Here is a 13833-nt window from a genome sequence, read left to right on the forward strand (position 1 = left end):
AATTGTATATATTTTTAGTCGCAATATAACTTTACAATTACTATTCTGTGGGAGTGCAATGTTACCCAATTTTTCTGATCTTTCTTTGTTAATTTTTCTATGAAAGATCATATATAAACGATGAACTTAAATTGCCCATTTCTTAAAGGTTTGGGACATACGGACACAGAAGCTGAAATAAATTAATATATTTATTTTAAAATAATAATTTACATAGTATAATTTATTTTAAAAAAATCACTATGGTCTGTTGGGTAAATTATTATAAACTATATTTTTATTCAATAAAAAGTAAAACATCAGGGACCTTATGAAAAAGGCCCCAAATTTCACTCCTTTATTTTTCTCGATTACCCAGCTAAAGCCACAGTGCCATCATACTCGTTAAATGCAATCAATCGAGAAACAAAAGAAAATTATCAGAAACGCAGTCGATTACAATGAAAGCTACAGAGGTACCCATAAAATCAAACAACAATAGCAACCCAATTAAAAATCAAGGCCAAATGAAGATTGAAAATACCCAGAACCGGAAGCCTCCGTTTAGGCCAGCTGGAGATGACACCAAACCTCCACTTCACGACCCTGTAACTGTCTTCTTTTTTCTCTCACTTCCATTTGGTTTAAATTTTGCTTTTCGGGTCTTTCTGATTTTTTGTTTCTTTTCTGAAAGTGTTTTCGTTGTTTTGGTTTTGGTTTTGTTTTTGTGGCAGATACTGAGATCAGATCCCATCGAAACAGAGGAAGCAGTGCTGCGGTTGCCTCCCTTTTCTATTAACAGAGATCATAAAATTTAGGCTACTGGGTTTTCTTTATTTGTAACCTTTTGTTTGTTTTTTAAATTCTTCATGAATTTTAGCTTCATTTGGATGCTTAGAATTTCATGTATTTGGAATTGTGCACTAATTTTGATTTATGGTATGTCAAAATTGAATAAAATTACTAAAGCCTGCTGAGCTTAGCTGTTGGGAGTAACAACGAAAACAGCGGCCTTGAACATGTAAGTGATTCTAATTTGAAATTGATCATTTGATATCATTAACTTGAAGCAAAAGAAGTTAAATCAAATCACATGATACCGTTTCCACAAAGACGGCAAATTGAATATGTTTGAGAGCCCTTTGATTGCAGAAAAGTCTTGACTTTCCACGTTTAAGTTTGTGGAAGACTTCAAAGCGTTTCGTGTTCTTGAAGAAGCACGTTGCTGAGTGCTTTTCACATCAATGTAATCCAGAAGGTGCCAATTGCCAGAGCAATTAGCAGATTAAAAAGATATATTGACAACATGAGAGTTACGGACAACAATCCTGAATTTGGTAAATTTGGTTTAACCCAACAGAGAATGAAATGAATCGACTAGCATACTGAACAGTATAATTAGGATTTAACTAATCCTCAGTCTCCACCCAAACATCTAACGACTAACTAAAATCATCGAAATACTATTGTTTCTCGAAAAAAAATAGAAGAATGTGGTCATATGAACAGTTATTGAGGTAAAATTAATGAGCTTAATAAATAATCAAGATGATTAAAAGGTATCCATCAATCACGCATCCTCAGAAGAAACGGGGGCAGCTTGATCTAGGATATTTGGAAACCCTCTAGGCAAAGTAAACAGCGGCTCATTAGTTGTAGACCCTTGCATGGTTAGGCCTAATGCGTATCCCAGTGCTCGAGAAACTGGCACTGCCACTGCATTTCCAACTTGAATGTACCTAAAAGAAGTCAGATAAAACTACTAAGAAACAACACCATATGCAAGTGATTGATCAATCGTAACTGACTAACTGTAAAATCACACAACTTAACAAAACCCTAATGTTTTCAGAGGGCCACTTGCATTCATTTGTGAAAAAAGTGATGCAATACTGTTCTGAATCAATAATAACAAACATCAACAATTCAAGCATTTACCTTTCTTTGATAGGACCACAGAGCTTGTAATAATCTGGAAAACCTTGAAGCCTTGCGTTTTCACGAACTGTCAAAACACGATCTTGTACTGGATGCAAAATAGCCTGTATACATAAAATCAATTTAATGATAATTGCACATGATTATTTGAGTACATGAACATATAAATATGCTTCTGCTACACAGATTCATAGAAAGAGAGAAATGTCACCTGGTTATGAGGCTCTGCTCTAGTAACCACTGTTGGTACAGTTTCATCCCACCAAAGACGTGCAAACGGTCTGTATAACAAAGTAAAGATGTTAAATTATGTCAATATTCAACAAAAAGATTTTGCTATTACAGTTTATAGAGCTGTCATTTTCTAACATAGAGAACATTTTGATGAGAAAATTAAATCCAAGTGCCAAAATCTTGAAATGCTAAGCCAAAGCATCAAGAAAAATACAGAACACATACTTTGATGATGTACCATCAATAAAAGACATGGCATAATTTGGCACCTGTCATCAAATGCAAAAAAATGAGACGTAATAAGCAAAACTCCGAAGATTGTGAAAAGAATAGCAAGAAAAAAGAAATAGACCTATTGATCAAAATATTACCAAAGGCTTTCCAGACTCCAAATAAATCCTCTCTACATTTGGATCCCACTCAACTTTGTTATCGGGTCGAACTCGAACGCCAGGAAAATCACGAAAATTTGCTCCCTATTTATTTATTTTAAAAAAAAAAAACAAATTAACCGACACAAAATCACATGACTTCATTGAGTTTGCTTCAATTATGTTCTATGACACACATACAATACCTTTTTCTTAGGGACCCGGCAAACACGCTGGTAATCATCCTTGTTCAACTCAAGTGGGCGATGATCATAAAGCATTTGCTCTCTTGGTTTTGACTCTGATGAAGAACCCATCATTTCTGCAAAAATAAACAAATCATTTCAACTCATTTTCTTGTCTTGCAGATTTAAGACACAAAAGCATATTGAATTGAAATACAGCTTATGGAATACAACAGAACAGCCATATGCTTTTTATTTGTAAAAGAAACCAAATGAGATGAAAACAATACAGTTATTGCAAGCATTTGAAGTTTTCTTAAGAAAATATGCAAACAAAATATCATAGTTTTAAAAATTTTGAGGTAAATACAAATGTATGCTTCCATGATTATCTCTATGATATCCAACAAGAATTAAACACAGTGCACTGTTTGACATATGAAATTTCAAATTTTCTATAAAAGAGAACTACGAATAGTATATTAAAATCAAGATTAGTTCCATCGTCAACACAAACCTGAATAATAAACAAAAAGAGACTAGAATTGCAACCTGATTCTACATCAGCAATGCTTCATAACAGTATAAATTTCAAAATAATGGCTGCTTAAGCTGAGAAAAGAGTGGCAACAAGCTGAAATCAAATCATGTATAGAAATATAGTCAATTGTTTTCTATGTGCAGCTAACATAAAAACATAATCTCCAAACGCACACATAAATGCCAATGCAAGTCCAATTATTTTTGTATTATAATTGATTATCAAGAAAAGATATAAGCATAAACCATTTCACCAATTTGACTAGACATGACAAACTAAATGGGAAAAAATGAGAATAAGCATTATTATGATATTTACAACACAACCAAAAACATCAAAGTGGTCACTCAAACAATTCAACTCTAGAATAAGCAACAATAGGATATCTGCCAAATAATGACTCAATTTCTAGAAGCAGAAGTAACAAAGCAATTGCAATTCCATGCACAATAAAATTAATTAAACCACAGCTTCTTACCATCTTTTCTCAATCTGATAAAACATTGAAACTCTGTCTCAGGCTCCCTATCATATGGGATCTCATCTCGGGACTCATAGTTATCAACCTAATTTTAACAAAGAAAATTTAGATATGTACAAAAGAAAATTAAATAAATTGACAAAACAGTAAAAAATAATAATAAAGATGAAACATACACTAGGAAGGTCAGAAATTGCATCCTGTAACAGAAGCTTTCTTGCTAACTCTACTTGTTGACCTTCATCATATGCAACGGTGTTTCTCTGCATCCACCATAAATGAATTAAAATACAATAACCTTAGTAGCTAATAACAAAATTGAAACTGTAAGTAGTTATACTTCAAACTCGGTTGGGATAACCCCTCTCAAAACAACATCATGTGTTGGAAGTGCATAAGGAGGCAATTTCTGCAAAGTCATAAAACACTCAATTAGAAAATCAGCTATAACTTAACAAATCTACCATGCAAAAGATCTACAAAATGACCTCAGTAGGTTGGGCTCCCCACAAGAAGACCCGCATACGAAATTGGGGAAGTCCATATGCCCCTGCTGCCATCATTCCCATCCGAACTTGGTAATTCATTTGAATAAGTCGAGCCAAGGCATATCGACCAAGTAATCCTTTGGCAAACTTGACAATGTCAACAACATTTTCCATCAATACAAACTTAGGCTTCAAAAAGTCAACTATATCCATGAAAACAATTAGCTGTTTATTTTTTTCATCAGCCAGTGGATTATCTTTGTTCCTAAAACGATTGAATCCACTAACTCCTTGGCATGGAGGTCCCCCACAAATCACATCAACATCTCCCTAACAATCAAGAATCAAAACAAGATAAGAATCTTTGGTAAACAAGCTTCTGGTTAAAGCAAAGAGAATTATCTAGAAGAGAATAACATAAAAGCTTACAGGCAGTGGCAAAATCTTTGATTTGAATCCGCGTGTGACAAATTCTTTTATCTTCTCCCCACAATTGCTATTACAAAAATATAGATATACTTATAATCATAATAATGGAGCTACACATTGTCTAACATAGCCAAAATTGCTAAAGAGGGAAATACAATTTTAACAGCATACCTCAACCCTTCAATTGGCTCCCAAGTGTCTTCACTAGGCCCATAATTTCTCCAACGAACCTAAAAGCAAAAGGTCGGAAGAGGTACAATATATTAAAAACTGCATTGGATAATAAGAATATAGCTTGATCCTAGATGCTGGTGATGACATAAACTTTTAAATGTCATTTTAGGAAAATAGGAATCATGTTAAAATTGCTTAAGGGGAAGGGGGGTGTCAAGAAAGCATTTTCAAGATCTAATCTCTGTCCATCAAATAGCAATAATTCACAAGATTTTTTACTAAATTAAATGTTCTACATGTTTAATCAAATAACATATTACTTGATCCATTCTTCATTCTTCAATATGCTTTGTTGATGTAGGACAAATAGAGTCATGGTAAGAGCCTTAGCATAATTGTCTTTTTTCAAATTTAGTTAGGATTTTCTTTTTATTTTCTTATTTAAGTCGTATTCCATCATAAGTTTATTAGGATTAGGAACAATTACAACTAGTATAAATAAGCTTGTTATGCAGTTTCTTTATAACAGCTTCCATCAATGATATTTTCTCAATTGAGAACTTTTCCTCTCTAGTGCAAGCATTTTTCTTGTTATTAAAAAACATGCACTGGAACAATATCTAATACCACTTCCGCACTATATTATTTATAATTGATACTAGCAACGCACCATTTTTGTTTATTTGTGACATAACTACAGCATGGATAAAGCAAATTGTAGTTCCCACAAGTACTTCAAGTAATTATAAGTTGTCAGAGAACAAGAAGCTTTACCATGTATAAAATGAATTAATAGAGCAAAGCAAGTTTTAGCATATTCTAAGTGAACAGAACCTACGAATCCATGTGACGAGCACTTAGATATTTCTCATACAAAATTTCCATATTTTCCCCAATCCTTGAAAGTATCTTTTTAACCTTCAATCCCCCTTTTCCTTTGCCAGGAAATGAAAATGAATTATGCTATCACATGCCAAGCAAAAATTTCCTTTTCCTAACTTTATAAAATATAAAGATCAAAATGCTAAACTTTTATCAACTTTTCTTGAATATATGATGTTTGCTGTTAGCTTTCTTTGTATGAGAAGCAAAAAGAAATCAACTGTCATGCCTACGTAGCATCCTAAACACAAACTGGAAACATCAATCCCCACTATTCTTGAAAACAAATCAATAGATCCATGCACAATAAATCAAGAACACACATACACCCTAAAATCAAAAAATTCAAATCAAATTAATTTTGTTTTGTTTTTATAATTTGTATACCTTCAGATACAACCCACGTTTCTTTATCTCCTTTGGATCACCATAGCATATTTTGAGAATTTTCTCTACCTCAAAAATCTCAGAATCATCTTCACTCTCATCTTCTACATTACCATTATCATCATCTTCTTCAGATTCGCCATCATCGTTAAAAGAGTACAACTGTTGCTGGGGATCTTTCCTTGCAATCAAAGAGAAACTAATGCAAAGTTTTTCCCATTCTCTTAACAAGGTGAGAAAATCTTCAGCTGATTCATTTCTTACCTAATTCATAGAGTTCGTTAATTTTTTTCAAACGCATGCAATGCCGAGACTAAATAAAACCAAAATTTATTGCTATTTCTACCTCTGTCTCGGGATGGTTCAACTTTAGACTTTGACAAGCATACTCATTAATGTCAACAGCCCATCTCTGGAAAAGAAAAAAGTAAAGGATCAAACATGCAAATCTACCTCTTATCATATCTAAATTACTTGAAGGAAAAGACAAACTTACCGTAACAAGATTCAAACCAGCCAAATTTGCACCAAGGCAAAGTCCTGTTGACATTGCACCACAACCAGAGTACAAATCTAACAATTTCACATCCATCTTCTGAGGCTCTCCAACTTCACATTCATTTGCATCAACGTCACTAGAAATAGTGGATGAAGTCTCACTGCTAACTCTCTTATTTTCTATAGGATGACAAGAGGCATAAGATTAAACGTAGAAATAACATTCATCAACCCAACCTCTACATAAAAAAAAAAAAAGTAACGCAATGGTTTGTTAACAAACATAAAACAAGTGCATTTCAGCTCAAATATTACAATCTATTAACTCATGCTCAATGTATATAAAATAATAAAAAGAATAATTACCAGGGGGCAAGCTGAAAAACGTGGAGTATGGCAGTAAATACATCATATCACAGTAATAATCACAATGGGGGATTGCCAACTTTTTGGCTTCTAAGTCAATCTGACAAGCAAATTGTAATTATTAACAAATGATTCAAACAAATAATCACCATTAAACCCAAACAACTTGTAAACTACAAACATACATTTAATGGAACCCTAGCAATGTTTAGCTTCTTAACCAAACATTCCAATGGATTATCATTTTGGATTTCAGAAAAGAATACTCTTCTTTGGTCAATAAGATGAGCATTACTTTCTATGACCTGAAAAAAGATGGAAAAAATGAGAGATCATAGCAAATTTACAATGAAACAAAATTAAATTAAAACTTAAAACAATCAAAATTTATCTTACAGTATCACGGGCTCTGTAGTACCATTGGGCGGTAAAATATGGTGTCCCATCAACTGCCTCAAACATTTCGACAATCTTACAAATATAGTCCTCCTCCCCACTTTCAGCCTACCCATGAGGAAAATAATATAACCAAAATGACATCTATGATCTCATGTACAATAACACTAAACTAGGATATAATAAATCACTACACTTACAAAAGGAAACAACAGATTAAACTATAGAAATCAAAAGCATGCATCTCTTCTATTAGATTTCTAATTCAAGCATCAATAGTGAATCATATAATTCTATTTTTTGTAAAACATGTTCAATAAAAAGAAAAAAATTAAAAGAAAAAACTCACTTTTACATGTGCATCGTCAAAAAGATCATATGTGATATGTCCATCAACCTCAGCCCGCATATAATGACACTTTGCCTGTATGATCTCTTCTTCATCATCACTGAAAAAAAAAAAGGAAAAAAAAAAATTGGTAAGTATTTTTTGTTGTGTGAGAAATTCCCCGCTTGGACAAGTTATGCCTAATATCTCAATTTTTTCTACCATAGCTTTCTCTTCACTCTATGAATTGCAATCAGAAGTTCGATTTTAAAAGAAATTTGAATGATAGAGAGGTTGAAGAACTAGCAACGGTTATGTTGAGTATCTAAAATATCAGAATTGGTGAACTGGAGGAAGACAAAATGATATGGAAGCTGGAAGCCTCAGGACAGTATACTTGTGAGTCATATTTTGAGTAGTTGTGCAATGAGGTTTTTGCCGGAGAGTTTTTAACCTTCAAAATGATTTGGAAGGCTAGTCCCCTAAAATTGAATTCTTCTTGTGGGCTTTGGCACAAGGAAAATTAAATACTGCAGGAGTAATTGAAAGAAAGTTTCTTAATTTCTATCTCTATCCTTTTAATATGCGATATGTGAAAAAGTGCCGAAACTTCAAATCATCTGTTTTTAATTGTTTTGTGGCTTCAAATTGTGATATAATTCATGCAAAGAAGCTAATATTTTGTGGGTCATTCAGGGTGACTGCGATTCTCATCCTATAGAGTATTTCTTTGCTTATGGTAGAAGAGTAAAGGCTAAACTCTTTAGAAAGGTATAGTAACAGCCCTGTTTTGGATAATATGGAAGGAAAGAAACATTAGTATTTTTTTATGGGAAAAGTATAGATTACATTGATGATATGTGGGATAAAGTTCATCTTCTTGTTTCACTTTAGGCGTCAATTTTTTAGGAGTTTCAAGATTCATCTTTTTTCTTCATTCATCTAAACTATATGGGGTTTTGAGAAGGGGAGTTTTTAACTCATTCTAACCTTGTATAGAGGTGATTAGTGCATATTTTTATATAGCACAAATAGTCTTAATTTTTTGCTTTCTTAGTGGATAGCTGGTCCACTGTCTGTTTTATCATTGTCATTGATATATTTTTTAGCTTACTATCAAAAAATATAAATATAAAAAGAAGAATTTGAATAAAAATGTGGTAATTATAAACTTACTCTTTTTGATTTCTTCGCTTCTGCTTCTGCAAAATTATAAACAAGAATAAAATTGACAGAAGAAGGAAAAATTAAGATTCTCAGCAAATTATATCCCAAAACCCCAAAATTATAGCAAATTCTTAAAAAAAAAAAAAAATCGGTGTGAATATCAAAACACCTAATTTAACAACCTTCATATGAAAACAAAATTTAATCAAAGACATTAAAACAAATAAATAATCACAATTATTCAGTAGGAACTCATCATTATAATAGCAGCTATTGAATCCTATAAACTTAATTTACAAACGGCGGAAATAACTAAAACAGTAAAAAATAAATAAACTCAATGTAGCAAATGTAAACGTATGAAATACCTTTAATTCATAGCGTTTGGGCCACCGTTGCCTGGCCTCTCCGTCCGGAACCGGATCTCCGAGAAACCGAGCTTCTGGTTCATCGTCGTCGTCATGCTCGCCACGAACCGGTAACTTCTTAACAGAATCAATAGGTTTTTTGGAACTCGATCGGTTCTTATTCACTTTCACGCCGGAACCAGAACCAGAACCAGCCACAGAGTTTTCACAGATCACTTCAGCTACCTCTCCCTCTTTTTCGACACAAGCTTCCGGTTCCGGCTCAACTTTAGACTTTTTAGACGACAACGACGTATTGTCGTTTACTGAAGAGCGTGTCTTGCGCTTAGTAGGCATGGTGGTGGTGGTGGTGGCGGCGGCGGCGGCGGCAGCGGCAGCGGCAGCGGGAGATCTCGATAATGGTAGACCGCAACGGCAGCGTTTTGAGGATAAACGAAGAGAGCAAAAGGCGTTTGTATCTTCGTGTGGGCTTGCGCATTATATAGTGAGTTTCGGTGAAAAGTGAAAATTTTTAAGTGAATTGGAGTGGGCGGGAAAGTGGAGACTTTTTGAAATGGGGGGAAGCGAAAAAATTATTTTAAAGAAATTTTCAAAATTTTGAAGTGCACCGTCACTCTTGTCTAACCTTTTTTTTTAATAATAAAAATTATGGTCTATTTTTCAATGGTTGTCTGTTGTCTTATAAATTTGTCATATAAATAATGCATAATAAAATTTGTTCATGGTGTATGTAATGGAATCTTGATAAATTAATAACTTTAATTAAATAATAGTTTTTGTCACTTTTGACTTAGAACTTATATAAATTAATAATTACTTATTTTAAAATTAAATTCACATGACACGTCATCTACCTTTCTCTAAAATATGTTCACAGTATTACTTGTTGTTTCTTGAAAATAATTCGGAATTAAATCTTATCTCATTTATAATGCATAATTCCAATTTGTATTATTTTTTTGCCCCCAATTTGAAATGGAATTTATTAGGGTTGGCAAAATTCCGAGTATCGCAATGCTTGGACCCGGCCTGGATATAATTTTTAAATGCCCAAGCTAGTTTTTAATCCGATTATCCGGATTTTATATTTTTTAATATTATACGTGTATTCTTTTGGTAATTTTATAAGTTTTAAATTTATTTCAATAAAATTTGACATGAAAATATAAACTTTAAGTGTTTAAAACTTTATATATGTATAATAAATGAGTCAAATAAATATAAAAATATTTAAAATAATATATATTTTATATTTTTTTAATAAAATTCGAGTTCCGAACCAAGCTCCGAGTTTATCAAATGATGTTCAAGACCAGTCCAGCTTCATATCGATTATCCGGCCCATAACACCTCGGTACAGTCCAGGTCCGGATCGGACAAGTATTTTTGCCACCCCTAGACTTTATATATCATATTTTGCAAAGAAAAATAAAAACTCTATAATTACTATTATGTATTGTATTGATGTCAGACAACTAAACACTATTCAAATAGAACATAATAAATATTAAATTCAGGTAGATAAATTCTATAAATGTGATAATACTTTCCAAAAATAAGGATTTCTTCCAGATCAATAATTTATTAATGGAAAATTATCTACCGACCATCTATTTTTTCAAGTTTAAAAAAAAATACACAATTCTTTTTTTTTTAAAAATCCACCTGAAGTTACATTTCTTTTCACTTTTTCACTTCCGTTTGGAGACCGTTAAGAAAATTAACGAAATATTATATAAATAACTTTTTTACCCTCAAATGTAAAAGATAAATTATCCACCAACCACATTTTTTTCAAAAATACACAATTCTTAATTTTTTTTCTAAACTCTACTTTAAGTTATATTGTTTTACACTTGTCCACCACGGTATCGTTGTGAAATGACAATTTTACCCTTATGATGTCAGCAAAGTTTTAACGGTGTTATAACGAGAGTGGACCAATAAAAAAATATTAATTTAATGTGGAGCGCTATAAAAAATAAAAAAGATTTGTGTATTTTTTAAAAACGGTGAAAAAACAGGCGGTCGGTGGATAATTTTCCTTTATTAGTTTGTCAATATAATAATCATTAAATTAATAATTTTTTATAGTCCCAAAATTATTAAGTCATGAAAAATTTATTTTATATAACAATTTAGTGATTGATGACATAACATTGCAAATTATAGTTTTATCGTTTGTTAAGATCTCCTGGTGAATACAAAAAAAATTTGAAATTGTAGCTCAGTTCACATGGGAGATGTCGAGATGAGTTAGTTACTAGTTATGCTATGCTTAAAATAGTTATATAAATATGATTCTTTTTTTTTATTGTTTGCCTTTTTAATTGTTACAAATAGATTGTTAACACCATCAAGTTCAAAAAAAACAAAAAAAAATTGTATATGAATTGATGGGTTGAAAATTGTAGATAAAATGCAAGCAAATAATTTATAGCTGAGTCATGGACAGGTCAACATTTCTAGTCTGCCCGCAATTGGAAAGTTTACTTTCTTTGATTTTTATTTTTTTTTAATTCGGCATGAGCCTGACGTTGTGCACCGACTCATCACGCACCATTATAAGCAAAAGTTTTAATTTTCGATGTAAAATGTCTCGTGTTAAAAATAATAGATTTGAGGCTCAAATCGCACTCGTGTAGGTTGGAAAATGATTTGAGTTTTCATAAGATTAAATAATAAAAATAAATAAATACTCGCTTGATGGACGGTGAAAATTAGTAGGGGTGGACAAATCGGATTTCAGCTCGCGTTGTTTGATTTGCGATTTTCGATTTAGGTTATAATTTGTTCAGTTTAGAAAATTCAATCCAATCGACTTCGAATGATAAACCCAAACTGAACATAATTTAATTTAATTTGGTTCGAGTTATAAATTCAGATTTATTGATTAGAAATCTTAATTTTACCCAATTCAAAAAACGAAGAAATTAACTAAATATCAAACAAATTTCTCATAATCTCGTTCACAAATTTAAACCATAAAGAATTCTATGTTTAACAATTAGAAAAATTAACTAATAATTCACAAAAGAAAAAATAAAAAAATTAACTAACAATTAAAAAAATAAATTTCTAACAATCAACTAATGGATGATCAAACAAAAAAAAAAAAGAATGAAGAAGAAATATTTAGCAGTAGAGGTTGAAAAGAAGATTTTAGTAGCAGTGGAAGGAAAGAAAAAGAAGAAAAAGAGAAGAACTGAAGAAGAAGAAGAAGAAGATGAGATTCAGCAGTGGCGAAAGAAAAGGAATAGAAGAAGAAGCAAAAGAATGGAGAAGAAGTTAGGACTTTGGGGGCAGCAGAGACGTGTGTGTTTGGGAGTTGTCAACTTGTCATGCGTTAGAGTTAGAAAATGAGTTTTTAAATTAGTTTTTATTTTTATTTATTTATTTATTATTTCTTAGTAACCCAATCAGACTGAATTTTCGGTTCGAGCTCAAAATATAACTTGATCGGTTTTAAATACTAAACATAGATAAGGTTCTAAGCTTCAACCCAAATCGATCCGAACACCTGCCCCTTAAAAATAAAACTGTAAATATGATTTTTTTACAGAGCCATGAGTTACATTTCTACTTTTGTTAATTACTTTATTTACTTATCCTTCAACACTTGCATTATAAATATTATTCATTTATAATGAGGCCCTTAGCGTCTTGTTAAAAATGCAAATGAAACCCTTAATTCGGCCAAGCAATTCAACAATGAACGTGATAGTTGAAATTGCATCTTGTTAACTATAATTCATGGCCTTTACAACGTCATCCATATACTTTTTTTTTTTTTTGTGTTTGATGTCATTTAGTTACAGAATTGCAATCATTATTTGGCCACATCCTTTTGGTGATTTTTTTTTTTCAATGCGTCAATCTCAACCATTCTATTAATTTGAATTGTGTCCTAAGGCTCCGTTTGGTACAACTTATTAAATAGAGCTTATAACAGTAGAGCTTATACCAATAGAGCTTTTGGACAAAAAGTTATTGGGTGTTTGGTTGTCAATAAAAAAAACACTTTTAAATCATTAAACTGTACGATATTTTTTATATTATATATTTTTAGAAAAGTTCTATAACCTTTACTCCCAAAAGCTCAAATTTTGGGCTTTTACTAGTAGAGGTAAATTAGCTTATTTAAGTTAAAAAAACTCTACTAAAAAAATAACCAAACACCATAAAAAATTTTAAAAAGTGCTTAATTATGAATAAAATTAATTAAATTTTTAATAAATTTATTTAAATTGTGTATGGTTATACTATAATTATAAAAGACTTTTTATTTCATAAGCATATAATTAAATCAACTGAGTTTTTTAGTTATAATAGTTAGTATTTATCGAAAATATTACTATATCTTTTAAGATACAGTTACCTAATTTTAATCCCAAATAAGATTAATGTCTGGTATAAATCTTCATATCTTAACAAATCAACAATAATATGCTCATTAGAAGCTTTTACCAACATTATCTGTCAAAAATTTCATTGTTTGCATGTTGATATTTCTATAACAAGTGATGATACAATTGTAAATTCTTGTACAAATTTATTCTATCTAAATTAATTTGACATTAACTTATTGGTTGAATAAAAATACAAAAAAATAAAAACAAAT

At 31.4% G+C, this 13833-nt stretch overlaps 2 protein-coding genes across 3 annotated transcripts; one reads left to right on the forward strand and one right to left on the reverse strand.

The window, feature by feature from the left end:
• The first annotated feature begins 332 nt into the window (after positions 1–332).
• Positions 333–1014, forward strand: LOC112101166. Its single transcript, XM_024191694.1, has 2 exons — positions 333–587; positions 714–1014. The coding sequence occupies exons 1-2, from the start codon at positions 441–443 to the stop codon at positions 795–797; spliced, it is 231 nt and encodes a 76-aa protein (XP_024047462.1). The 5' UTR covers positions 333–440; the 3' UTR covers positions 798–1014.
• An 89-nt stretch (positions 1015–1103) lies between these two features.
• On the reverse strand, positions 1104–9673 carry LOC18052152 (DNA (cytosine-5)-methyltransferase CMT3). Of its 2 annotated transcripts, XM_006445822.2 has the most exons (21): positions 9213–9673; positions 8854–8879; positions 7699–7798; positions 7350–7457; positions 7139–7258; positions 6954–7053; positions 6586–6767; positions 6436–6501; positions 6090–6353; positions 4818–4876; positions 4647–4713; positions 4218–4547; positions 4070–4138; positions 3906–3992; positions 3727–3814; positions 2729–2844; positions 2523–2627; positions 2377–2420; positions 2129–2198; positions 1918–2021; positions 1104–1718 (listed from the first exon to the last, which is right to left on the reverse strand). In XM_006445822.2, the coding sequence occupies exons 1-21, from the start codon at positions 9546–9548 to the stop codon at positions 1550–1552; spliced, it is 2610 nt and encodes an 869-aa protein (XP_006445885.1). In that variant the 5' UTR covers positions 9549–9673; the 3' UTR covers positions 1104–1549. The 2 variants fall into 2 exon arrangements, with proteins under 2 accessions (XP_006445885.1, XP_024047453.1); XM_024191685.1 differs by lacking the exon at positions 8854–8879 and having other exon boundaries at positions 1105–1718; positions 9213–9284.
• Between the last annotated feature and the right edge of the window lie 4160 nt (positions 9674–13833).

The sequence above is a fragment of the Citrus clementina genome, unplaced genomic scaffold, assembly GCF_000493195.1.
Source record: "Citrus clementina cultivar Clemenules unplaced genomic scaffold, Citrus_clementina_v1.0 scaffold_2, whole genome shotgun sequence".
Taxonomy (NCBI): domain Eukaryota; kingdom Viridiplantae; phylum Streptophyta; class Magnoliopsida; order Sapindales; family Rutaceae; genus Citrus; species Citrus x clementina.